This window comes from Heptranchias perlo, chromosome 5 (genome assembly GCF_035084215.1).
Source record: "Heptranchias perlo isolate sHepPer1 chromosome 5, sHepPer1.hap1, whole genome shotgun sequence".
Lineage (NCBI taxonomy): Eukaryota > Metazoa > Chordata > Chondrichthyes > Hexanchiformes > Hexanchidae > Heptranchias > Heptranchias perlo.
Genome location: NC_090329.1, coordinates 57,795,435 through 57,822,191, shown reverse-complemented (window position 1 = coordinate 57,822,191; position 26,757 = coordinate 57,795,435). Strand labels below are relative to the sequence as shown.

The following is a 26,757-nucleotide window of genomic DNA, read 5'->3' as shown; positions in this document are numbered from 1 at the left end:
AAAATAACACATTGTAAAATATATTCAGCTTTCTATAGGGGTAATTTTACGAATTTGCTCTCCCGGCACAGAGCTTCAGGAATTCTGGCATGCACCCTCTTTATTTTGTTACTATTGTGTTTGGAAAATTTGGGGTGAGTGCCCGAGTTCCCATGACTTGCTTCCAACAGGCAAAGCTCCTTGCTTGATGCACAGATTTGTAAAATTACTTAAAAAGTAATTCATTTTATTACATCCTGGATGCTGGCTAAGAAGATGAATCAAAAGTGGAGCCACCAAACTAACATTTCCTCTTTGATTTCACTGGACGCCATGGGATAGATTTTCAACTTGCCGCCCAGGCGTAAAACAGGCATTGTGTACCAGCCGCTAGTTCGAGAAACCGGTCGATTTTCATTCCTACTCAAATCAATGGTAATTAAAATCATGCAGTTTCTATAACAGGCGGCCAAGCCGCAAGACCAGTTTTACGCCCGGCAGCAAGTTGAAAATCTAGCCCCATGAACTGAGTGACACTAACAACTTTTGAGGAAAGTCCATGTGCAAATGTTGACTGAGGCTGGGATTCAAACACAGATATCCAATTGCTTTGTTCGGTTTTTCAAAAGATTTCTAGATTTTAAAATTGAAGTTTGAAAAGCTCCAGGCAGACTACCTTCAATTTTTTTTTAACGTTTGTAAAGTCCTTTTGGCTCTTTATTGGTTCCAAAAATCTCACTGGTGGATGGATGTCAGTGAGTACAGCTCTGCTTTGCCAAAGCATAGGTCGTGTGAGAAGCCAACATTACTTGCTGTTGCCTCTTTTGCATCATTCTCAAAGCAGGGACCGGTTCCAAAAAGTATAACTAAAGCATAAATGGCAACCGGGACATGGACTAATATACATCCCAAAATCCTCAAGGAAATGAGAAAGAAAGCAGGCAACAGTCTGCTTAATATTTTTAAGAGTTCCACAAATACAGGACTCAGGATAGGATAATGAGTGTTATCTCTATATTCTAAAATGAAGTGAAACATTACCTCTGGAATTATAGATCAGTTAACTAGACATCCATAGTAGAGAAATTGCTAATCAAGAGCATTTTATGAGATACTATCAATTTTTATCTAAAGAATGGTGATGCTATAAGAAAAACTCAGCATGAATTTAAAAGCAAACAAGCTGTATTTCACACATCTACTGTAGTTTCTTGGAGGAAATTAAGTTGATAAGACAAATATACTGGCTATCCAGTAAATATAATCTACTTTGGGTTTCAGAAGCCATTTGCTAAAGTACCACATGTAAAGCTTTTAAATAAAATTAAGCATCTTGGAATGAAAGGCAAATTAGCTAATTGGATTGAAAATTGGCTTAGTAAAAGAAAGCAAGAGTTATGATAAAAGCAAAAAACACAATGATTGGATTTCTACAACAGTTTCCCTGCACTATTCATAAATGATATTGCGAAGGGCCCTTTTTGTAAAATTTATTGGTTTCACAAAGCTGTGTCTAGCTGACAAGTATAAAATAAGTTGATATTATTCAAAGGCATCTGGAGTTATTAAATAGGTGAGCTAGAAGAAGGGATTTTAATGTTGATGTATATAAGATGATCCATACTAGAATAGGAAACAGAAGCTTGAAGCAGGGGCATATGGTAAAGGGGTCCTATTTTAAGCTAGACCTTTGGGACTGTGAGACATCAAGTGCTTCACCTTAAAGGGCAACACTACTGAAAGCTCAGGGAGGGTGGCATACCCGAAGTAGGTGTAAACAATACAAACTAACAAAAAAATAACAAAATGAAATCAAAACAATGAGTTAGGGGGTAATCAAAGCACTAATTTCATACAATGTCATTGGATATGGGAGGTATCCTGTGAGACGATAAACACCACTTATGGTACAAAGAAAATTTCTACCTTTCTACTCTATCATTGAGAATACTACTCAGTTCTATTAAAAGCACTGCTGGAATACAACCACTGCCTCACACACCAAGTATGTATACAATAGTGGGCTAAAAATTGATAAAGAGGAGGTACTAGAAAGGTTAGCTGTACTTAAAGTAGATAAATCATCCGGTCCGGATGGGATGCACCCTAGATTGCTGAGGGAAGCAAGGGTGGAAATTGTGGAGGTACCGGCCATAATCTTCCAAACATCCTTAGATACGGGGGTGGTGCAAGAGGACTGGAGAATTGCAAATGGTGTACCCTTGTTCAAAAAAGGTTGTAAAGATAAACCCAGCAACTATAGACCAGTCAGATTAACCTCGGTGGTGGGGAAACTTTTGGAAACGATAATCCGGGACAGAATTAACAGTCACTTGGACGAGTGTGGATTGATTAAGGAAAGCCAGCACAGATTTGTTAAAGGCAAATCGTGATTAACCAACTTGATAGAGTTTTTTGATGAGGTAACAGAAAGGGTAGATGAGGGCAATGCAGTTGATGTGGTGTATATGGATTTTCGAAAAGCGTTTGATAAAGTGCCGCATGGTAGGCTTATCAAGATTGCGGCCCATGGAATAAAGGAGGCAATAGCAACATGGATGCAGAAGTGGCTAAATGACAGGAAACAGAGAGTAGTTTCCTATCATTTAGGAATGACAGGAAACTACGGTTGTTTTGCGGGCTGGAGGGAGGTGTTCAGTGGTGTTCCCCAGAGGTCAGTACTCGGACCACTGCTTTTCTTGATATATATTAATGACTTGGACTTGAGAGTACAAGACACAATTTCAAAATTTGAAGATGACACAAAACTTGGAAGGGTAGTGAACAGTGAGGAGGATAGTGATACACTTCAAGAGGATATAGACTGGCTGGTGGCATCGGCGGACACATAGCAGATGAAGTTTAACGCAGAAAAATGCGAGGTGATGCATTTCAGTAGGGAAAATGAGGAGAGGCAATATAAACTAGAGGGCACAATTCTAAAAGGGGTAGAGGAACAGAGGGATCTGGGGGTATATGTGCACAAATTGTTGAAGATGGCAGGGCAGGTTGAGAAAGTGGTTTAAAAAGCATATGGGGTCCTGGGCTTTATAAATAGAGGCATAGAGTACAAAAGCAAGGAAGTCATGATGAACCTTTATAAAACACTGATTTGACCGCAATTAGAGTATTGTGTCCAGTTCTGGGAACCGCATTTGAAGGCCTTAGAGATGTGAAGGCCTTAGAGAGGATGCAGAGGAGATTTACTAGAATGATTTCAGGGATGAGGGACTTTAGTTACATGGATAGACTGGAGAAGCTGGGATTGTTCTCCTTGGAACAGAGACAGTTGCGAGGAGATTTGATAAGGTATTCAAAATCATGAAGCGTCTAGACAGAGTAGATAGAGAGAAACTGTTCCCATTGGCGGAAGGGTCAAGAACCAGAGGGCATAGATTTAAGGTGATTGGCAAAAAGAACCAAAGGCAACATGAGGAAATTTTTTTTAACGCAGTGAGTGGTTGGGATCTGGAATGCACTGCCCGAGGGAGTGGTGGAGGCAGATTCAATCATGGCCTTCAAAAGGGAACTGGATAAGTACTTGAAACGAAAAATGTGCACGGCTACGGGGATAGGGCGGGGGAGTGGGACTAGCTGGATTGCTCGTGCACAGAGCCGGCACGGACTTGATGGGTCGAATGGCATCCTTCCATGCTGTAACCTTTCTATGTTTCTATGACAATGAAAGCATCCTATTTCAGACAGGCCGGTGAGACTAGGGGATTAGGTCTAGCTCAACTCTACCGAAACACATTAAGGGTCAAAATCCTGGAAATCCGTAACTAACACCATTATGGGAACACTATCAGCACAAGTACTACAGCGATTCAAGGAGCAGGCCCACAACCACCATCTCAGTGCAACTAGGGATGGGCGGCCTTGCTGGTGTCATCCCGAGAGCAAATTTTTAAAAATTACTGTCCTTAAAGATGTGACATTACATTTGCAGGAAGGGGTAGCCCAATCAAACTGGTTGAAACAAATCAAACTAACAAAAATAACAAAATTAAATCAAAAGAGTAAAAATTGGGAGAAATCAAAAGAAGATATTCTTGTGATGGCCATTGGCCACAGTAGGCATCCAATGAGCCAGTATAAACACTGCATGGTGGTGCAAAGAAAACCTGCACCTTTCTGCTGTATATGCGAATATGTCACAAATGACATCCTGCGACTGTAACCATGGTGCATTATCTCTCCTCGTCCTTCTCGACCATCTGCAACCTTTGACCTACCATCCTCGTTCAATGCTTCCCTTCCATTGTCCAGCTCAGTGGGACTGCCCTCGCTTGCTCCGCTTTTACCAAGAGCCAGAGCATCTCCAGCAAACACTTCTCTTCCCTATACCTCTGGAGTATCCCAAAGATCGATCCTTGGCCCCCGCCTCTTCCTCATCCTTCCACAGGATGCCCCTTAGTGACATCATCCAAAGATATGGGGCATCGGGGGAGGGGGGGGGGGGAGACATCCAGCATCTGGGGGGCCCAACAGCCGGGGAGAGGGGGTTGGCTGTTCGCCGGGGTCCTATCATGCCAGGTGAGCTTGTTGAGTCTGGATGAAGCACTCCTGCTCCTCCGGGCCCAGAAGCAGTGCAATAAAGGCACCCACCTCATAGATCCCGCCCTTCCCGCCTGCTTTCACCTGACGTGAATCAGAAGCGATAAGGTAAGGTTAAATCTGTTTTACATTTGTAATACACAAAAAATGAAGTGCCTCAACTATCACAATGAGGTACATTGCCACTTTAAGTATCGGTCCGCCTGGGTTAAACCCAGAAGTGTTGGAGCCGGGATACGTTCCCGCTCCAAAAAACAACCAGTTTTACTGCCCGCCTGCTCCCAACCCACCCATTCTTGGGGGTTAAAATTATCCCCATGTGTCAGCTTCCACACGTGTACTGATGACATCCAGCTTTACCTCTTTATTACCTGTCTTGCCCCCTTCACTGTGTTGTCAGACTCCCTGTTCGACATCCAGTCTTGGATGAACTATAATTTCCTCCAATTAAACTTTGGGAAGATTGAAGCCATCGTCTTTGGCCTGGCCACCAAGTCCATCCCCCTCCTGCTATGTCTCAGGTTGAACCACACTGTTTGTAACCATGACATCCTATTCGACTCTGAGTAAGCTTCCAACCCCATTTCATCTCCATCACAAAGACCGCCAAAGACCTCTGTAACTTTGCCTGCCTCCGCCTCTGCGTCAGCTAATCTGCTGCTGAAACCATTTGTCACCTCCAGACTCAGCTCTCCTTGCCAGCCTCCCATCCGCCACCCTCCGTACATGATTTTTCAGGATCATTTAGCCATTTTTCCACAGAAAAGATTTGGAAAAAAAGAGTTACTTTAAACATTGTGTTTTAAATCATATTATATTCATACTAGCTGAAAGAATTGGGGTTCTGGGATGGTAGTTAAGATGCTAATGTGCTAGCTTTGATATTGTTTACTTATTTACTGTAAAGAAAACAATTCATTAGCTTATCTTGGCAATCAAGAAACAAGTCATCCCACTGTATTGGAAAGTGTTCCACTTTCTCGCTGTGAACAGCAAGAGAGATAAGACAGACCTAGGGGCACAGGCAGGCAGTGAATTTTATCAAACAGGAAGGCTGTGAAGGCAGTCAGGTTTGTTAAAGAGAAAAACTATGAGAGGGAAAAAAAATAGATGATGCCCATTACTGGGCGCGGGTAGCACGATCCACTATTAACCCGCGCCCTACGGCCCTTGCGCAGGCAGGATGAGAACTTTGTCTAGCCTGAGTACTTAGCTTCAAGCAGCATTGAAAAGTAGGCTTTACACAACGATTGAAGTAAATGTGCACTTTCCACCAGCAGGGGGTGCCCCAATCTCTTAAAGGGAGGATGTCTCTTAAAATCTCTTAAAGGTAGCCGGTACCTGTTATTTGCTAAAAATAATAGTGTGCTATCTGCGCGGAGTCTGAATGGAGATCAGACATCGCACACGTAAAACACAGATGCAGGTCCCGTCCTTATGTTTACAAACTGATGAGTTATGTTAAAACATTGAATAAAGGTTGCGCACTACTAAATCCCACATCCTCCAATTTGCATGCCAGGCCTCACCAATCTGCTGATCTGAGTTTGTACCAGGCCTACAAAAGTGCGTGCACCAAGGTTCTCTGCTGATGCACTAGAGGCCTTGGTGCACGAGTTGGACAGAAGGAGGGATATCCTATGTCCGCAGGAAGGGGGAGGGGACAAGAGGTCCTCCAGACATATGCTCAAAAGGAAATGGGAGGCAGCGGGGGACGAAGGCAATGCCAGGCACACAGCACCACGAACATGGATGCAGTGCAGGAAGAAGTTCAATGCTTTGGCACGAGTGGTCAAGGTGAGTGAGGTCAACTGTCAAGTGGCATCTCCTACCAACTGCACCACACACTACACCCCCCATCACCCACTTACCAACAAACTCTTTCCATCAGTACTCAGCTCTTCCAATCAGATGCTTCCTCTCACCCTTACACATTACTACTGTTGCAAGCCGCCCACCCACAACTCACAGGCCACACACACTGGCAGCTATTCAATCATGACAGGCACATCACCCAGACTCACATCCTGTTTTCTTGCAGAAGAAGGTGGCGCATATCAGGAGACAGCAAGTAACAGTGGCATTTAGCTCCTCGAGCCTGTTCCGCCTTTCAATGAGATCATCGTTGATCTTTGACCTAACTCCACATAGCCGCCTTAGCCCCATATCCCTTAATACCCTTGGTTCACAGAAATCTATCAATCTCAGATTTAGAATTCACAATTGGACTCGCATCAGCTGCCGTTTGCAGAAGAGCGTTTCAAATTTCTCCCACCCTTTGCGTGTAGAAGCGTTTCTTAACTTAACTCCTGCACATCCTGGCTCTAAATGTTAAGCTATGTCCCCGCGTCCTAGTATTCAAGTCTAGAGACTTCCAAAGACAGTTACAAATGCATCAGCAGCCAGAAGCAATAATCATGTTCAGATGGTCGCCGTTAAGTCTGTGTGTTGAGTTGAGCGTTAAGTCCCAAAATGGTGTCTATCACTTTAAATCAGCGCTGCACGCTGATTGTATCCATTTTCTCCTTACTTTACATGCTGCCGGCGTTCAGTATTTGCGCCTATACCAAGATGGCGTCCGGCGCACTTCACGCTGGAAACGTGTGCGCAGCCAAGACGCCATCTTGGCACTTCGGGAGGCTGCACAGCGCCAAAATAACAGGCGCTACACGGCCCAATTTCTAGCCCTGAGGGTTTTCGCTGAGGTGAAGAGGTTAGAAATGCTAGCGAATTGAAGCCACCTTGTTTAATTGGAGTACGGCAACCTGCTGATGTGCGGTAGTGTAATGTGTTCTATATTTTGTATTATTATATGACGATAAGTTGTACTCTTTGAATTGAGTCAGATTATAATAGTTGTTTTATATGTCCACCTTACTGTGAAATAATGCAGCTCAACAATTTCTTTATGGCCAACTCTAACCAAGTGTATCCTCAGACCACTTTCGGAGAGATTGAAGCAATATTTATGCGAGAGACACGAATATCTGGTACAGGTCACTCGGAGGTCCTATTGATACACCCTGATTTATGCTATCATACAAGTAGGACAGTGTGAGTCAACTCCCATAAAAGTGAGATGTTCAGACCTCTTAGGAGAGTGACTGATGCCACTGAATCTAAGAAGGTATCTACAGCAGACCTGAATTTGTAACAGATGTATACTTCACAAGTAACCTTACCACTAATGTATCAGCAGCAAAAGGTAGACTGTGAAACACACCAATCAATTACATTGACAGATGACCTTTTCAATCCAATCAAAATTCTGGTGATGTCAAGAAAAACACTGTAATTCAATTTATTATTACACAGCTAAGCATGTTTTGTAATGTATAGAAGTGTCAAAATTCCTGAACACAATTTGAAGTAAAGGGAGATAATATTAGTCTTTATACATGCCGATATCATAAATCCCCTCCAGTCACTGATCACTTTAATTACATTTATATGTCAACTTCTTTGTAATTGTTAAGAAACTTTGATAACTACCTTTAAATTACATTTAAATTAATTTACTGACACATGGAAAATTGAGACTATAAACTGTTACTTGTAAGTTTTAAGTACACATATATAATATTTAAGAGCATCCAGATTGGGGGACAGTAGAGCAGCAAACTAATCAAATAATAGGGTGCTTGTCTCTGACTTTTGTTCTAGATAAGTCCTTGTAAACAACCTAATATAACGAATCTAGTATTTCCTGTGATGAGTTCCTCAATTGCCACATATGTTCAATAGGATCAGCAGCAGACGATCATGAGGTTTGAGAGTGATGATGGTTCTGTCCAGGAAAGGGGCCCTTGTTAATCGTTCACTTCAGCAACCTACAATGGGGCTGATTGTGGAAGGTATTCTAGTACTCCTCAATAGGTTCACCACCTTGAAAATCTTTTTAGTGCCAATCAAAAATTAAATTCACTGGGCTACCTCTGTCTAACATAGAAAGCATTTCAGCTCTGAGGTTTATTTTAAAACATGTTGTAAAAATTTTAGTTTCGATTGCTGGTCCATGCTGAGTTAATTGATCTAAGCTGGGTGCCAGTGGGGCTGTTACAAATGTCTTCAATGTGCTCAGGCTAAGGGAGAAGAAAAAATGAGTCAGGATCCTCTTCCTGATTGCGATACTGTAACTCCCCACCAGAAGCCCATGTGTGGACGATGGATGAGAACAGCCAGTGCCCTGTTACTTTGTTCAAGTGGCCATTCTTCATACATGATGCTGGCTAATGTGTGCTGCCATCACTGCCGTACCTAGTCCTGCACTGTGGGCCATTTCAGCTGGGCAGTGCACAATTTCTGTGAGAAATGTAGGGAGACTGTAAAAGGCATAAATCGAATCAAGATCGTGGTGCAAGGATCTAGAAAAGTGCTCTCTATGAAGCAGACCAACAAGCCACCAATGCCCACAGGGTGAAGCAGTTGTGGGAGGTTATCACACAAGTCAACATGAGTTTATGTACAGAGAATCTAGAAGGTTATCCAGAAGAAGATGTCAGGCTTAAAGAAAATTTCAAGGTGATAATTGAGAATTAGATTGAATAAACATAGCTGAGTACATCCATGTCCCCCTTCTGCTGCTCCCCTTCCTCCAACAAGTCCAGAAAAGTGAAACTAGCTGATTTACCCACGCATTCTTTACACTGGCTCCTACTCTGTTATGTGGTGAAATTTTTAAGTGTCAGACTTGGCTCAGTGGTATGACTCTCACCTCAGAGTCGGAAGGTCGTGAGTTCAAGCTACGCTCCAGGACTTGAGCACATAATGAAGGCTGACACTGAGGAAGTGTGCCATCTTACAGATGAGACGTGAGGCCATGGCCCCATCTGCCCTCCCAGGTGGATGTAAAAGATCCTACGGCACTTTTTGAAGAAGAGCAGGGAAATTGTCCTGATCTACATTTATCCCTCAACCAACATCAGCAAAAACAAAATAACTGGTGATTTATCTGATTGCATTTTTTGGGACCTTGCTGTACGCAAATTAGCTGCTGCATTTGCTTACATTACGATAGTGACTACACTTCATTAGCTCTGAAGCACTTTGGAATGTCCTGAGGTCGTGAAAGGCGTTATATAAATTTTAATCTTTTCTTTAACACTCCCTGCTGGCTTAACACCAGCCTTAGAAGGACATCATTAGTTCGATGTGGGCTGGAAGGCAAGTGTAAGAAAATTTGCATGTTTGCTTTTAATTGGTGTTCTCAACATGCCAAAAAGATAGTAATGTTGGGTCTGTGGGTTAACATGCATTCATCCGGTTTGGTCCTAGAAGGAATTTTGGGAGTGTATGCAGAAATATGCTAATGCTCCATTAATACCTAAATTGCTACACATTTATATATACTTAGTTGTAGGTTAGCTGTAATACACAGATTCACTTAGTAGCTGTGTGAATCACTGCTGAAATAAGTTTTTTTTGACAAAGGCAGCTCAATGAATTTAATCTTATAAATTATGCTGTGCAATAGCACATGCTGATTGTTTTCATAGAACTTTCCTCTGTCCCACTATACAAGTATAGTTTGTTACCCATTTAAAATAAAATATAAATCTGAAATGCCCCCATCAGTGCTAAAGAACTAAAGCCTGGAAATTATAGTGTGTGATTATAGCATAGGAATGCTTAATGTATTCAGAGGAAATTCTTTATCTTGCTATTTTGTTTAGCAGAAACAGAGCATAGCACATTATTCTCATCTCCGAGAATAGTACTTTGCGAAATCCAAATGCTTCAGGTTATGAAAGAATGGTAAAGAAATGTAAAACAAAATATTGATTTATTCCACAGTTGTTTAAAAAAATCTGAAAGAATTTTTAAAATTCAGACACATAATTCTTGATGAACTGCAAGCATAAAATGTGTTGTTCTCCACTATGCAGTGTGTATATTATGGTGGTTTTCTCATAAAACAAAATTACATTAAATAGTAAATATAAAAAAGAGTAAGATGGAGCAAAGTGAATTTAACTTGCCTGTGATAAAATGCTGCTCCTGTCAGAACCATGGAGTATTCATTTGTCCATTTTGAAGTGTACCCCCATCGCCCCTTACCGTTATCCCAGTAATGACTCCGGGCTGGGTAGCCAACGATACGGTCTGGGAAACTATGCCATACAATGAAGGCAAAATCAACCTAAGAATAAGATGATAAGTCAACAATCATACCACATGGTTCTAGAGTCACAAACTTAATTATAGGCATTTGGGAACAAAGTCTTTCCTTTGCTTTGGTGGCCGGCAACAGCCGTGCTCACATCCCATTAAAACAGTCGTGAATTAAAATCCTTGTAGCATAAGAAAGCATCAGGCATTTGGGATTCTGAGAATGAGAAACAAGAACCAGTAAAAATAATAGCCCTTTCTCCACAAAATAGGGGGTGAGGAAATAATCACGTTACATACTTTTCATGGAGCTGTGCAGAAGCTTCTGTTGTTTAAACAGTCAAAACCTGATAGCTACATATCCTTTTGTAATGATTTAAAGGGGCAGAGACAATTCACTCATTTCTGGGACAAGCTAATTTTTTTCTCAGTGGCAAATCTTGTGCAATTAAGTCACAAAGAGTAAGTTACATAAGAATACAAGAAAACATCAAGACCTTGGAGAGGGTGCAGAGGAGATTTATTAGAACGGTACCAGGGATGAGGGACTTCAGTTATGTGGAGAGGCTAGAGAAGCTGGGATTGTTCTCCGAGGGGGGATTTAATAGAGGTGTTCAAAATTATGAGGGGTTTTGATGCAGGAGAAACTGTTTCCAATGGCAGGAGGGTCAGTAACCAGAGGCAACAGATTTAAAATAATTGGCAAAAGAGCCAGGGGGCGATGAGGAGAAATATTTTTATGCAGCGAGTTGTTATGAACTGGAATGCACTGCCTGAAAGAGTGGTGGAAGCAGATTCAATAATAACTTTCAAAAGGGAATTGGATATATACTTGAAAAGGAAAAACTTTCAGGGCTATGGGGAAAGAGCAGGGGAGTGGGACTAATTGGATAGCTCTTTCAAAGAACTGGCACAAGCACAATGGACCAAATGGCCTCCTTCTGTGCCGTGTGATTCTATGAAATGTGAAAAGAGAAAATGGAAGTGTTTTCTTCTCTCACCATGTATACACAGCAGTCCTGAAATTGAGAGAGTGGGGAGAGAGTGGGGGAAGGGTAGGGGGGAACATATGCACAAGAAAAAATAGAATAGGCTGTGAAGTGATTAGATGGAGAACAGGAGATGGTTAATTGATAGAAGTGGTAATGGTGTAAGACATTTATTTATCAGCAATACAGATAGGTACAGTAGTCCAATAAATGAGGCATGTCTCCTATGACACACATTACTTTTAAAATACATATATCAATGCCAGCTTCATGCTTTATGTAATGTAGACACCGGAAGCTGAAGAGGTCTTAGCTGCTGACGAACCAGAGATTCAGCTTGATTGAATAATAAATAAAATTGAATTTAAAAAAAAATCATGATTGCCTGCTCAAAGTTTTGATCTCAAATCACACTTTTCACAAAAAAATTCTGTATACTTTTATCTATTTTAATAAAAAAACACATCCTCCTGGAAAAAGCATTTAGGCATCTTATTGTCAGTAACAAAGTTAATTCCAATATTGTTGAAATCCTCAAAATAATGTCTAGAATCCTGATTAGCTTTCATTCTCCAAACCATATGTTTGATTTGATTCTGGTTAACTCCATATAATTGGATGCAAAAGAACATAAGGTAGTCTAGAACAAGAAAACACTCATCAAGACAACTGATCTATAATGGACTCCCTCCTCCACATGTCGATCCCCATTCTAAAGAGCACTAAAGGGTACATTTTTGGATTAATGGTTGAAAAATCTGGAGGTCATGTATCCAAATTCCTGATATGAATTCTTGGGTGTGAAGCTCTGTGCTGAAAATGAAAATTTATTCTCAAGTACCTTCTCCTACCTCCCCTGTGAAACAAAATCATGTAGTGCTGTTAATGCCTCAAAAACCATCAATTCCCCTATAGTTCAGCAGTCTCTTAGAAATCTGACAGTCAGCACAGTACCATTCCATTGTCACTAACTTTTAAGGTTTGCTGCTTCAATGGATTATACACTCCATAGCTAAGTGTTCTACAGCAAAACCATCTGGGCAAGCTTTTTATGTGCCAGTAGCTTATTCAAATTAGGGGGAAGAACACCCGTTGCAAAATTCAGTGCAGCACACCATCTGCACGTCCGGTACAGGTCTATATACCATGGGCCAACTCAAGCCCATTGTTGCCATTCTTACAAAATTGGGGCCTATATATAAAGATGCCATTTTATTAAATTAAAATCTATTTCATAACATCTGTCTGAGAACAATTTTTACTTAGTTGTTCCATAAATCTATCATCAACATTTGAATTGCCAAACTGTCATGAACTTGAATCACTTCAGTCCTCCAAACCCCCGAGTACTCAATATATTTTAATGCAAAATCTTTTCAAATTGACATACTTGAGTCTGGTTAAAAAGTAGAGACAAAGCTGAAAAGATAACATTTGAAAACTTTCTTTAGTGCTTCAGCTCTAGAACAGTCAGGACTTTCGCAATGACAAACAACCGCAGTGAGACATGGATGTAAATTTTTCACGAAGAAATGTTTAGCATATGTCTGTTTTCATTGTTGGCTTGGATACAGATTCCCACATAGCAATACGATTGACTCATTGAAGACAAGACTAATGTTGAAGCAACTGCTAAAAGAGACACAATGTTGTACATTTTCATTATAATAAGAAAAGAACCAAAATCCACAGCTGAGTAACATTATAAAATGTATAAGCAATCAAAACTGAAGACTTCATTTTGTCCTTTGCCGTAAGTTTTAGACTCTTCAAATTACAGTTTAAAAATATTAGTTTCTGGATGGCTGCAGTGACCCATGGCTGCCAGCTGTGTGTGTTTTGGGGGAAGTTCAGAAAATAAAAAAATAGATTTGCTCAAGATAAAATTGCTGCAATAACTAGTATGATGAAAATGAATGTTATGATAGTAGAAAATTTTAATTTGTAACAATGCCCTCAAATTTCCTCGGGGTTTTTGGTGTACTGAGGGCATTATTGGAGCAAGTGGGGGCTAGTGCCATAAATTGGGACGGGACCCATTAACACTGGGTCACCACATACCCCTTTTGCTGTGCCGTTTATGTTGGGGGCAAAAAGGTAGGTGGTTCTTGTGTTTGCTCCCTTTGCAGGTACGTCAGCGAACGAGGCATAGAATCATAGAAAATTTACAGCACAGAAGGAGGCCATTCGGCCCATCGTGTCTGCGCCAGCTGAGAAACGAGCCACCAAGCCTAATCCCACTTTCCCGCATTTGGTCCATAGCTCTGCAGGTCATGGCTCTTCAGGTGCACGTCCAGGTATTTTTTAAATGAGTTGAGGGTTTCTGCCTCTACCACCCTCTCAGACAGTGAGTTCCAGACCCCCAGCACCCTCTGGGTGAAATTTATTTTCCTCATTTCCGCTCTAATCCTTCTACCAATCACTTTAAATCTATGCCCCCTGATTATCGACCCCTCTGCTAAGGGAAATAGGTCTTTCCTATCCACTCTATCTAGGCCCCTCATAATTTTGTACACCTTAATCAAATCACCCCTCAGCCTCCTCTGTTCCAAGGAAAACAACCGCCTATCCAATCTGTCATCATAGCTAAAATTCTCCAGTTCTGGCAACATCCTCGTAAATATCCTCAGCACCCTCTCTAGTGCAATTACATCCTTCCTGTAATGTGGTGACCAGAACTGTGTGCAGTACTCAAACTGTGGCTTAACTAGTGTTTTATACAGTTCCAGCATAACATCCCTGCTTTTATATTCTATGCCTCGACTAATAAAGGAAAGCATTCCATATGCCTTCTTAACCACCTTAGGCAGAACAATACAATCCAGTAGCTGGCCAACACTGCTATCTGCTCCCTCCACCCCTATATACCGGATGCTCCAGCTGTGCCGATACTAGTGCAGACTCCGCACTACGGCAATGCCAGGATTCTCTGCCCCTGCACTGGCAGGTTCCCTCTTGATGGAAGGAACCCCCCCCCTCCCCACCCCAGTTCCTATGATGTCCTAAGCCTTCACTGTGGGCCTTAACCCTTTCACCTAGGTCTCTCATTAAAGAACAATCTAAAACAATCCGATAATCTATAACAATTGTAAGAACAAACTAAAATAAGATTGAAAAGTTCAGCCTGTCTTAAATCTAAAAAGTTTTTTTGCTTGGTTTTCCTACTCTTTAATCCACTGACTTAAGACTCATTTAGCTAACTTTCACCAATGACAAAAATGATAAAAATTAATAAGATAATCACACATTCCATGGGGATTTATCTTCATGGTTCAATGCATTGTATTTTATTTTTTTATTATTCTTTCCTACTTGCTCGTTGAAAATAAAAAATATTCATAATAGGTACAACTTGATTTAATGTTTTAGACAATTGTAAATGGCTACGACTATAACCCATGTGGGGTTAACTTCACTTATGTAACTAGTAATCAGGATGCCTAATTTTTACTAACCAGAAAAGCCTAAATATATAAACATCAATTTGTTCTAATACTTGTCTCATGTCTTTCACAGGTGAAATAAAATGCTTGTCAATAGTTTAATACAGCTATAAGTTATACGTTTCTCAACTGCTTAAGGATACCTATAGCAATGCGTAATATATTGGCCCAGATTTTGCTGGAGCAGGGCAACTTGCTGCATGAACCATTAGTTAGACCTCTTCCCTCACCCTTCAGTTCGAAAATTGTTTGCCCTGTAAGTTGCTGGAAGTGTGAGTTGATAAAGGCGTGGCCAGGGCAACAGGGCATCTGGGACCTTGGTGAATGACAGGACTAATATTGTATCTCCTTAACCATTGAGGGTTAAGGGTTGAGAAAGAAACAACAACAATGGAGAAGGAAATAGGGCAAATTAGAGTCAAATCAGGTACAGAAAGAGGGAAAGAAAGATTAGATTAAGAGAGAGAGAAAAGAGAGTCAGAAAGGAAAAGTAAGAAAAAACATTAAAAATTAATTTAAAATAAAACTCTAACAACTATTTACTACCTGTAGGAATGAGACTCCACAGTTTAAATTTTTCCCTTTCTGGGCTGGAGAGGTTGAGTGGCATTGCAGGAACATAACTCTTCTCATTAAAAAGGTACTTACGCTGTTAAGTGGCAGCCCTAACTTTCTGTGGCGAGTTTAGTTGGCAATTAATGCGCAAATGCAGCAATTTCATGAAACTCACGGGGAGGTTGAAGGCGAGCTGCCATTTTTGCAACGCTAATGGTAGAGCAGCACAAATCGTCCAGCAACTTGTGGCAATTCGCAATTCACAGGGTATCTCTTCCTCACCACAAGTTGGTGGACGATAACGGCGAGCACCATTAAACTTGCTGTTGCTTTGACAGCAAAATCTGGGCCAATGTATTTATTCTTCAGACTTCCTTATTCAAAATCCTGGATGAAAAACAAATGGCAAATGTACAAATAGTTTACCCTACTCAGAAATATCTTAATTAATACTGTCAATATACTACAGATAATGCATTACACACCGTTTGCTTTCATAGTTACTTAAATAAAAATGATATACTTAATTCACATTTCCTTCAATTGATCCCATGAGACAGTTTCTGTAGGCTCACAGAAAAGTGAATTTATGATGGGTCTAGAGACTCAATGCTTATGAATTTGCATTTACTGCTAATAAATTATCAGGTACTCATAAATTTTTCTTTTTATTTAAACTAATTTGGTAACCCCAAAGAAATTTTGAAACATGCGTTTTTCAAGATTTCTTTGGCATGATCTCCAATAGGGCACTGCCATTAATCATCAGCTGTTTTCTCTCAGGGTCAGGAAACTTACAGCTCAGCACACTTCCCATTCCTGCTTTTAATAATAATGAAAAAAGCATTGTTTTTGTTATGAATTATTCTTTTTTGAAAGCTTTGCTAGGCTGAATGGCTTTTTCTCCTTGACATTTTCTTCTGTTCTTGTGGTGTCTCAAAGTGAGAGCACTAATTTAGTGCCAATTAGTGCTGAATTTTGGGCTTTTTCTCCCCCTGTGGACAGGTTTGTTTCAAGGGACTGATTCCAGGGTTATTTCACGCAGGACCTTTACAGGCGTCAGAGACATCAGATTTTTATCTCATCGGTCTGGGCAGATACAAACTGAGGCTTAAGGAGAGTGTTTTGTGCCACTCAGATCCTCCTAGTTGCATTCGTATGTACGTAAGCACAATAGTAGTCCTTTTGAAAACAGGGATTTTGTATTAGTATTTAATAAATTGTTTCTTTGGTTTATTTACACTGCATAATAGCATGATAGGAGTGGTAATGCCACATTGCGGATGTTTCAGACAGGCTCATTATATTGGAACTGTTACTGTTTTGAAATACAGCTGCAATGTCACTGTGTGGCTCAACTTGTTAAGTTTTTATTATGGGCATATTTTCTGGTCCCAATGCTTAATTGGAATCACCAGAATGCTGTGAGCTTCTTGCTCTCCTTAATCTGGAAGGGGTGACCCTTCTGAGGTCTGCCCTTATTTACTATGCATGATATGGTGAGAGAGTCGGTGATAGTGGTGCTGTTGAAGGTTGGGGGAGGTGGTTAGGCTTTTCCTTATTGTAGATGATCATTGCCTGGCATGTATATGGTGTAAATGTTACCTGCTACTTGTCAGTCTAAGTCTGGATGTTGTCTAAATCCCAATGTAGGCTGGAAGCTAGGTTACTAGAAAGTGATGTCTGACCAAGGATTGACGTGTGTAGAAGCTATGATCTACCTACATGCCGGTGTGAGTCTCACCTTAGGTTGGTATACATCTGTCAGCAAGTAGGCTTCAACATGTGCAGTCAAGCGCAGTGGGCCACATAACAACAACAACAACTTGCATTTATATAGTACCTTTAACATAGGAAAATGTCCTATGGCGCTTCACTGAAGCATAATTAAACAAAATATTGACAATGAGCCAAAGTGGGAGATTATAAAAAGGAGTGACTAAAGGTTTGGTCAAAGAAGTAGATTTAAGTAGGGCCTAAAAGGAGAGAGAAGTGGAGAGGCGAGAGGTTTAGGGAAGGAATTCCAGAGTGTAGGTATCTGCAGGCAAGGCCACCAATGGTCACAAGAGGCCAAGGTTGTAGAAATGTAGAGTTCTTGGGGGGGTTGGAGGGATGGAGGAGAGATAGGGAGGGGTAAGGCCATGAAGGCATTTGAACGCGAGGATGAGAATTGTAAATTAGAACTATTGGGGGACTGTGAGACAATGTAGGTCAGTGAGCACAGGGATGATGGGTGAGTGGGACTTGGTGCGGCTTAGCATACCAGCAGCAGAATTTTGGATGAGCTAAATTTTATGGAGGGTGGAGGATGGAAGGCTGGCCAGGAGACTCCCAGCATAGGGAGTACCAGCCTCTGGCCACATAAATGGTCTTGTAAAGGCAGTCAAAGGCTCCACCCCTTTGAAGACTGAATGGAAATTCCCAACTGAGTTTTTTCGAAGCCATTATTTTGCAGGACTAGTGACTCACCTCATTGCTTGACAGCACAGTATCTTCATCTAAACTGAGTACGGCATCTGTTTGGATGACATCATATGGGAAGAAACGGCTGCTCATACTCTGTAAAAATACAAAAACTGTAAGTTTTACAGTCTTTTGAACTCTGATACTGTCCAATATTCATGTTTTTAATGAATCTTTTTACAAAGGCAAATTTATAACTCATCTGGAACAACCTCTTTGTAACACATATATGTAGTTTAGTAATTTGGTTTCTACTGCTATCCTTTTACTTTATTTCAACTAAACTATCAGTTTGTTTCAATGTGATATTCTATAAATGAGACACGTGTAAAACTATCTGAATTCAACAACTTACTATCAGCTTTTGTGAAGTCAAACAACTAGAAGTGAACTGCAAGCATAACTTCACAATACACAGTATTCAGGCCGAGAATATCTGAATAAGGCACTGAAAAGGTAATGAAGTTCATATCCCTTTTACCACCCTGTTCCCGCCTGCTGCCATTTTCCTGAGGGCCTTCACTAATACAGCCCAGGTGTGCGCCTGTTTCAGGCAGGAGCCTATTAATAACCTGCAAATTAGGGTCCTACATCAGAAGCAATTTTGAGCTAGCAATGGGTAAGTTGTGCACCACGCACACTCCGTTCCTTGGTACTGTGCGTTGAGCGGCCTAACCATTGGTCCTTAAAGGGGCGCCTCAGGCCACTCAGAAAACAGGTAAGTAAAGGTCTTTGAAAAGATTGTTGTGGGGCCAGGAGGAGCATTCACCGCTCCTCCTAGCCCCACAAAAATCTTGTCCACTGCTGGCCCATCTGCACCCCCCCCACAACCCGCCAGCATTGCCTCCCCCCCCCAACTTTAACATCGGACTTGTGGCTCGGCTGCGAGGAGGAGCCAACGGATTTTCCACCTTCCTGAATGGCGAGTTGCCTATGAGTGCTGGTTCAGCGCTTGCAGATTGACAGCATTAAACAAATGAGGCCTGGCCCTCAAAATGGCTTGAGCCTCTCACCAAGGACTTCGGACGGGTGGCATGATTGCTCCGCCGCCTGAAGTCCACCTGAAATTGTAAACGCCCCCATGAATACCCTCCCAATTACCTAACGTCCTGTGCTGGTACTGTCTGATTGGCCGAATTTCTGATCTACACTGCTGGTGCACGAAGTTCTGTGCCAGGAGGGCTAAAGTGGAAAATTTACCTGATGTCATTAAGGGGGTGAAATTCCTCTTTTGTCGAAATGGGGTGAATTCTTGTTCTTCTACAAAATTAATAACTCGTCACTGTAACTGCAGGATCATGCAGCTTTGAAATATTCCATCTCAGAGAATGCAATATTGCAAGTGGCTAATCGTGGAGGAAAAAAGGCATTCTGTCCATTTTCTTTAAAAGAGCAATTTCATCCAGGCTGCAACCAAGGATTCTGCCAAAGTCTGATTTTGGCCTTAGCAAAAGGTTGAAACTTTTCTAAAAGACATTGAAAATTACTTGTGTAAAAGTATTTTTTTAAGGACAAAATATTTTTAAGAGGATAGATCTAATTTTTGATAGCTAGAATTACTGTCCAGCTACAATAAATCCTGCCATTCACAACAGGTCTGATGGCTTTTCATGATGGGGAGGTGATGACTGCTGAGACATATGCTTTCAAGTAACTACCTAATATACCACAGCTGAAACTGAAATGATAATTATAATCTCCTTTTTAATGGTATGCATACATTAGTATTCCTTATTAATTTGTACTTTAATTCCAAATTTCTATAACAGCACAGTATTGAACTTGGAGATTATTGAAAAAAATTAGATGTCTGTGCTGGCTTGACAGTCATGTAACGCATGCAATATTGTGAAGAGTCAGTCATGCAAGGGCAAGAAGGGTTTGGCTCAGTTGTTGAAATCAAAGGTAAAACAAACCTAATGCTCACATGTGACAACCCTTCAGCTCATTTGAACAAATGAAAATCACATGTTATTGCTCTGTTACTAAACAAGACACTATCACAAGGGCTCTCTCAGTGCCTGAGCTGCCACTTCCTTAGCACTGAGATAGATGTTACTTGGAATCACGCTGCTGTGGAATATCAGCGGTTTGTATGGAAAATCATACCTTGTGCAGAGGCATTTGTTTGCTTCAGTGCAATAATAGCTACGCTAATAAATTTCATGCCTAATGTGCTTCATGCCTAAAAAGTGATAATTAGATGGCACAAAACATGATTTCACACTGCCTCACATGGCACAGTACAAGTGAGGCCATGTTGTCCCTAGTTGGAGAACCAGCACTGTAAAAGAAGTACTTTTTGAAAAACAGGTAATTGGAGTAGAAATTCACTGTGGCCTGTTTTTGGGCACATAACTGACAACGTGCACACTGTGCTCTGCCAAACAAGGAGGCTCGAGACTCACCCAAAATTGGGCCTCGGGCGTCATTGTAATAGTTGGGATGAGCGTTCAGAGGCAGCTAGCCCAAATTAATCCATCCAATGTGGGCTGCCTGCCTCACAGGCAGTGGCTCTCAGGTATGTCCCAGGAAGGAGAGGAAGGAAAACAGGAAGTGCCGATCACGGCCGCAGTGGGCCTCAAGAGTGCTATGGAGCCGGGAGGAGTACTCCTGTTCCTTCTGGCTCAACATGCAAGTTTTTAAAAAAAGTTATCTTTTGTTGGCGGCCACTTGTGAGGCCGCATCCACTGCAGGAAAACCTGAACAGAGCAGGCCTGGCGCCTCCTCTGCTCAGGGCAGCCCAATTTCAGGAAAAGGGTCCAAAAACAGGCATTAGGCCCCTCACTAGCATATGCACAGGCTACCTAAAATGTCTGTTTTAGGTAGCCGCGAGGGCATGAGACATAGCCCCATGAAATTGGTTCTTTTTGCCCCTGTTTTCTGTTTGAAAAATGGATGTAACAAGGTCCAATTTCTACCCCAATTATTTTGTGCCTGCACATCAATTGGTACAGAGATAGAGCTTTGTGCTTCATGGTGGTGAAGAAAGGCAGGACACAATGATATAATCTAGGGGACAACTCTCCTTTGGGATACACTGCAAAGCTCAAGAACTGGTGTAAACAGGGTGGGGTCAAAACATGACACCATATATGTATGCAGCATCACAACATTCACGGTAATCACATTTTTGGAGATCAGAATTTTTTTTTAAAACTCCACAAACAGCTCAGCAAGTCATCAATTTGTGCATCATAAATTGTCAATTTACCACTAGCTGCTGAGCTAAGACAATATACTCTGCATAATTAATAACTGAAATGAATTATTTGAGAATAAATTCTCATTTTATTACTCTCAAAGTGGGATAAACTACAGATAGTTTGCATAACTGATAGAATCTACTTCACATGATTGTATACTTTGTTAATTTTAGAGTAACGTAAGAGACAAAATCGTCTCCACTCATTCATGTAAGAGCTTGCTCTTCACATGACCGGGAAGATGTGGACAATTTTACAGTTGCTTACTTATTCTCACTGCCAGATTATAAAAATGAATCTACGAATTGTTCATCTTTGTATCATTTCTGTTGGAAATTAGTATATCAACAGCTCCTTAAGCAGTCATAAACTGCCAAGTTATTGTGTACATAGCACAGTATTACTTATGCTGCAATATGCTTCACGTCTGCTTTCCCACAAATGCTTCCGATAAGTGAAAAATCAGCACTGTGTTGAACATGCGTCTTTAATAACAGTCTTTTTGACAAAATAAGAGTATTTTCCACATTGACTGGAGTGAGTGAACAGCTCAGATATTTGAGATCTGTCAACCTGCAGCCAAAGTAGTATCACATGTGATATAGCTACCTACAGGGTAATGTGCAATTTCAGGACTATCTGTTAAATAAACCCTAAACAAATGGCGTAATCCATAGCATGGGTAGTGGGTGATACCTGGTGATTCTCAATACTGTAAAATACACTGGTTATCTAAAAGTTAAAAAATATGCATCCCAAAAATGGAAAATGTATGCCTTTCTGAACACCCATATTACAGGTCATGGTAACCCAGATTAAATTTCATGTATCCCAACAAATATTCCAGAAGCTAAATTCCTGACCCTCATAGGGATTCATACTATATTTGGCTTTACATAAAATGAAGGTTCACTGAGAACTCTGAACTGTTGTCCTTTCTATTCGCCACTGGTCAAGACAAACTTCTGATTTTGTCATGATTTGCTATTAATTGGTATAGAAGTACATACACAATGAGGCACTTGAGAATTAGATACTGGATCAAGAAACTATATAGTGGCAAATATAATACAGTTTTGTGGGAAAGGTCTACTTATAATTTGCATATTTTTTCACAACGGCATAAATTCTGCTTACCCTCCCCTTCCAAAACATGCTGTAAAAAATGAAGAAAGCAATCCTATAAAAAGTCCAGCTTCAGCCTCTGCAAAGAATACTCATTTTACTCTTGTGAAAATTATGAAAATTAAATATGGTCCCTCACACACTACATGAAGAACACCTCCAAGTAAGTCATCTGATATGTATTCCAACAGATATCTTAAAGTGCCGCTCTCAGTTACAAACACAATTATGCCATAGTGCTCCTACATCAAATCCACCATGACTCTTATATGTTGCAGGATCTAGCAGGCCCAATGCAGAATTTCACACACTGGAATGCATACCGTCAATTTGGGTGGAAGTGCCCCATGATTTTCCAGCCATTCATTTTCATGAGGGTAGCAAGGGCACAGAATGTACTCTGGGTGGGGGACTTCAATGTCCATCACCAAGAGTGGTTCAGTAGCACCAGTACTGACCGAGCTGGCCGAGTCCTGAAGGACATAGCTGCCAGACTGGGCCTGCGGCAGGTGGTGAGCGAACCAACATGAGGGAAAAACCTACTTGACCTCGTCCTCACCAATCTACCTGTTGCAAATGCATCTGTCCATGACAGTATTGGTAGGAGTGACCACTGCACAGTCTTTGTGGAGACGAAGTCCCGTCTTTGCAATGAGGACACCATCCAACGTGTTGTGTGGCACTATCACTGTGCTAAATGGGATAGATTCAGAACAGATCTAGCAGCTCAAAATTGGGCATCCATGAGGAGCTGTGGGCCATCAGCAGCAGCAGAATTGTATTCCAACATAATCTGTAACCTCATGGCCCGGCATATTCCTCACTCTACCATTACCAACAAGCCAGGGGATCAACCCTGGTTCAATGAGGAGTGTAGAAGAGCATGCCAGGAGCAGCACCAGGCATACCTAAAAATGAGGTGCCAACCTGGTGAAGCTACAACACAGGACTACATGCATGCTAAACAGCGGAAGCAACATGCTATAGACAGAGCTAAGCGATTCTACAACCAACGGATCAGAACAAAGCTCTGCGGTCCTGTCACATCTAGTCATGAATGGTGGTGGACAATTAAACAACTAAGGGGAGGAGGAGGCTCTGTAAACATCCCCATCCTCAATGATGGCGGAGACCAGCACGTGAGTGCAAAAGACAAGGCAGAAGCGTTTGCAACCATCTTCAGCCAGAAGTGCCGAGTGGATGATCCATCTTGGCCTCCTCCCGATATCCCCACCATCACAGAAGCCAGTCTTCAGCCAATTCGATTCACTCCATGTGATATCAAGAAATGGCTGAGTGCACTGGATACAGCAAAGGCTATGGGCCCTGACAACATCCCAGCTGTAATGCTGAAGACTTGTGCTCCAGAACTAGCCGCGCCTCTAGTCAAACTGTTCCAGTACAGCTACAACACTGGCATCTACCCGACAATGTGGAAAATTGCCCAGGTATGTCCTGTCCACAAAAAGCAGGACAAATCCAATCCGGCCAATTACCGCCGCATCAGTGTACTATCAATCATCAGCAAAGTGATGGAAGGTGTCGTCAACAGTGCTATCAAGCGGCACTTACTCACCAATAACCTGCTCACCGATGCTCAGTTTGGGTTCCGCCAGGACCAGACCTCATTACAGCCTTGGTCCAAACATGGACAAAAAAGAGCTGAATTCCAGAGGTGAGGTGAGAGTGACTGCCCTTGATATCAAGGCAGCATTTGACTGAGTGTGGCACCAAGGAGCCCTAGTAAAATTGAAGTCAATAGGAATCCAGTGGCTGGAGTCAGGCCTAGCACAAAGATGGTAGTGGCTGCTGGAGGCCAATCATCTCAGCCCCAGGACATTGCTGCAGGAGTTCCTCAGGGCAGTGTCCTCGGCCCAACCATCTTCAGCTGCTTCATCAATGACCTTCCCTTCATCATAAGATCAGAAATGGGGATGTTCGCTGATGATTGCACAGTGTGCAGTTCCATTCGCAACCCCTCAGATAATGAAACAGTCCATGCCCGCATGCTGCAAGACCTGGACAACATTCAGGCTTGGGCTGATAAGTGGCAAGTAACATTCGCACCAGATAAATGCCAGGCAATGACCATCTCCAACAAGAGAGAGTCTAACCACTTCCCCTTGACATTCAACGGCATTACCATCGCCGAATTCCCCACCATCAACATCCTGGGGGTCACCATTGACCAGAAACTTAACTGGACCAGCCACATAAATACTGTGGCTACAACAGCAGGTCAGAGGCTGGGTATTCTGCGGCGAGTGACTCACCTCCTGACTCCCCAAAGCCTTTTCACCATCGACAAGGCACAAGTCAGGATGTGATGGAATACTCTCCACTTGCCTGGATGAGTGCAGCTCCAACAACATTCAAGAAGCTTGACACCATCCAGGACAAAGCAGCCCGCTTGTTTGGCACCCCATCCACCACCCTAAACATTCACTCCCTTCACCACCGGCGCACATTGGCTGCAGTGTGTACCATCCACAGGACGCACTGCAGCAACTCGCCAAGGCTTCTTTGAAAGCACCTCCCAAACCTGCGACCTCTACCAACTAGAAGGACAAGGGCAGCAGGCACATGGGAACAACACCACTTCACGTTCCCCTCCAAGTCACACACCATCCTGACTTGGAAATATATCCTCGTTCCTTCACCATCACTGGGTCAAAATCCTGGAATTCCCTACCTAACAAGACTGTGGGAGAACCTTCACCACACGGACTGCAGTGGTTCAAGAAGGCGGCTCACCACCACCTTCTCAAGGGCAATTAGGGATGGGCAATAAATGCTGGCCTCGCCAGCGACGCCCACATCCCATGAACAAATTTTTTAAAAATTTGAAATGAAATTCAATTTTTTTCCATCTCTGTTGAATTGTTTTTTCTCTGGTGTCAAAACCATCTTGGTTTCTTGTTATTGGGAAATAATGAAGCTCCTGCTATTGACAAACATCCCATGGTTGTTCACCTGTGACTGTTGGCTACAGATTTGAAATTTGTGGGCTTTTTGATGCATTTTATATCATTCCCAATGGCTTCTTTGATGTCTACTATTAAAAGAGCGACTACACAATTGACCCCTGGGCCTGCTCCGGAATTGGATTTGGCATTGCTGAAGTTCTGGAGGATTATATACCTCACCGTTCCCCATTCCACCCCCCCCACCCCGTGCCCCCCTCCACTTGTGTGTCCCCCCCCCATCTTTTTGCCTTGTACTCGGCACTATTCTGGCTAACCTTGTCCTTTCCTCTCCCTGCATTATTGATTCCCCATTTTCATCTTCCTGCAGCTATAATATTCACTTGCTTCCCTACAATAATTTTTAATTCTTCCAAGATTGACCTTTCTAAACGCTGATAGTCATATCTAAAACTTTCTTAGTTTAAAATTCTGTGACTTGCTGTCCTGATCCCAACCCCTCCTGCCAACATTCGGCCTGAATACACTTCTTATAGCTTTCTCTGCATTAAACTTTGTTAAAATTCTCACCACAGTACTTCCTGACTGAATCTTCAGTGGATAGAGACCATTGGAATACAAAAGGCTGGGAGAGTGTGGGATTTTGCTTCAGCGGGAGGCTTGCCTCAGAGGGAGTTCTGATTTGAGGTGCAATTGGCTCAAAATTTAATTTAAGGGTTTAAATCACCATTAATCAGGCAACAAGAGGCCTAAACTGGGTACTGAAGTAAGGTCCCTGGCAGTCAAGTAACTGGCCCACAAGGAAACAAAAATAATATTTTTAAAAATGTACATTTTTGGGCTCCTTCTGGCCCTGGATCCGCTTGCCGCCAGATTAGCCCAATAGAGAAGCCACAAATACTTTTCCATGAAGGCCTTGAGTTAAAATTGCAGTCGGGCCTGATGATGTCATCAAAGCCTGATCTACATATTTAAAGTAGGATCCCGCTGCCCTCCAGCAGGCATCATGCTCGCTTGCTCAAAAGAACAAGTTAAAATTGCAACTTGCGGGAAAGCAGCAGGATCAGAGAGGATAAGTCGCTGTGGCTTTTTAACTGCCCGCCCGGTTTCCACTGGGTGGACAGGGTGAAAATCAGCCCTATCACCTCTGACAACACAGCACTCAGTACTACTTTGAAGTGTCAGCCTAGATGTTATATTCAAAGCCTGGAATGAGGCTTGAACCCACAACCTTTTAGCTTCTGACACCCATTTATTTCCTTTTAGCTGGAGGGCAAAGCAGAATTGGGTATGGACTTCTGAGAGATTGCTTCCAGTGATACTCCCTGATGTGCTGATAGGAGCACATATAATGCGGTGCAAAGGACTTTGGTCTCAACTCTGGGAGATATAGAGCTGGATTTTCCTC

The 26,757-nt window shown here is 42.0% G+C and overlaps 1 protein-coding gene across 1 annotated transcript in view; it reads right to left on the bottom strand.

Moving 5' to 3' along the window:
* LOC137321776 (exostosin-1-like) overlaps positions 1-26,757 on the bottom strand; it is a 560,359-nt gene that overhangs the window by 36,115 nt on the left and 497,487 nt on the right. Inside the window, exons 9-10 of the mRNA XM_067984436.1 lie at positions 18,101-18,190; positions 10,515-10,675 (exon numbers count right to left, since the gene is read on the bottom strand). Coding sequence (XP_067840537.1) covers positions 10,515-10,675; positions 18,101-18,190 — 251 coding nt within the window. The remainder of the gene's footprint in view (positions 1-10,514; positions 10,676-18,100; positions 18,191-26,757) is intronic.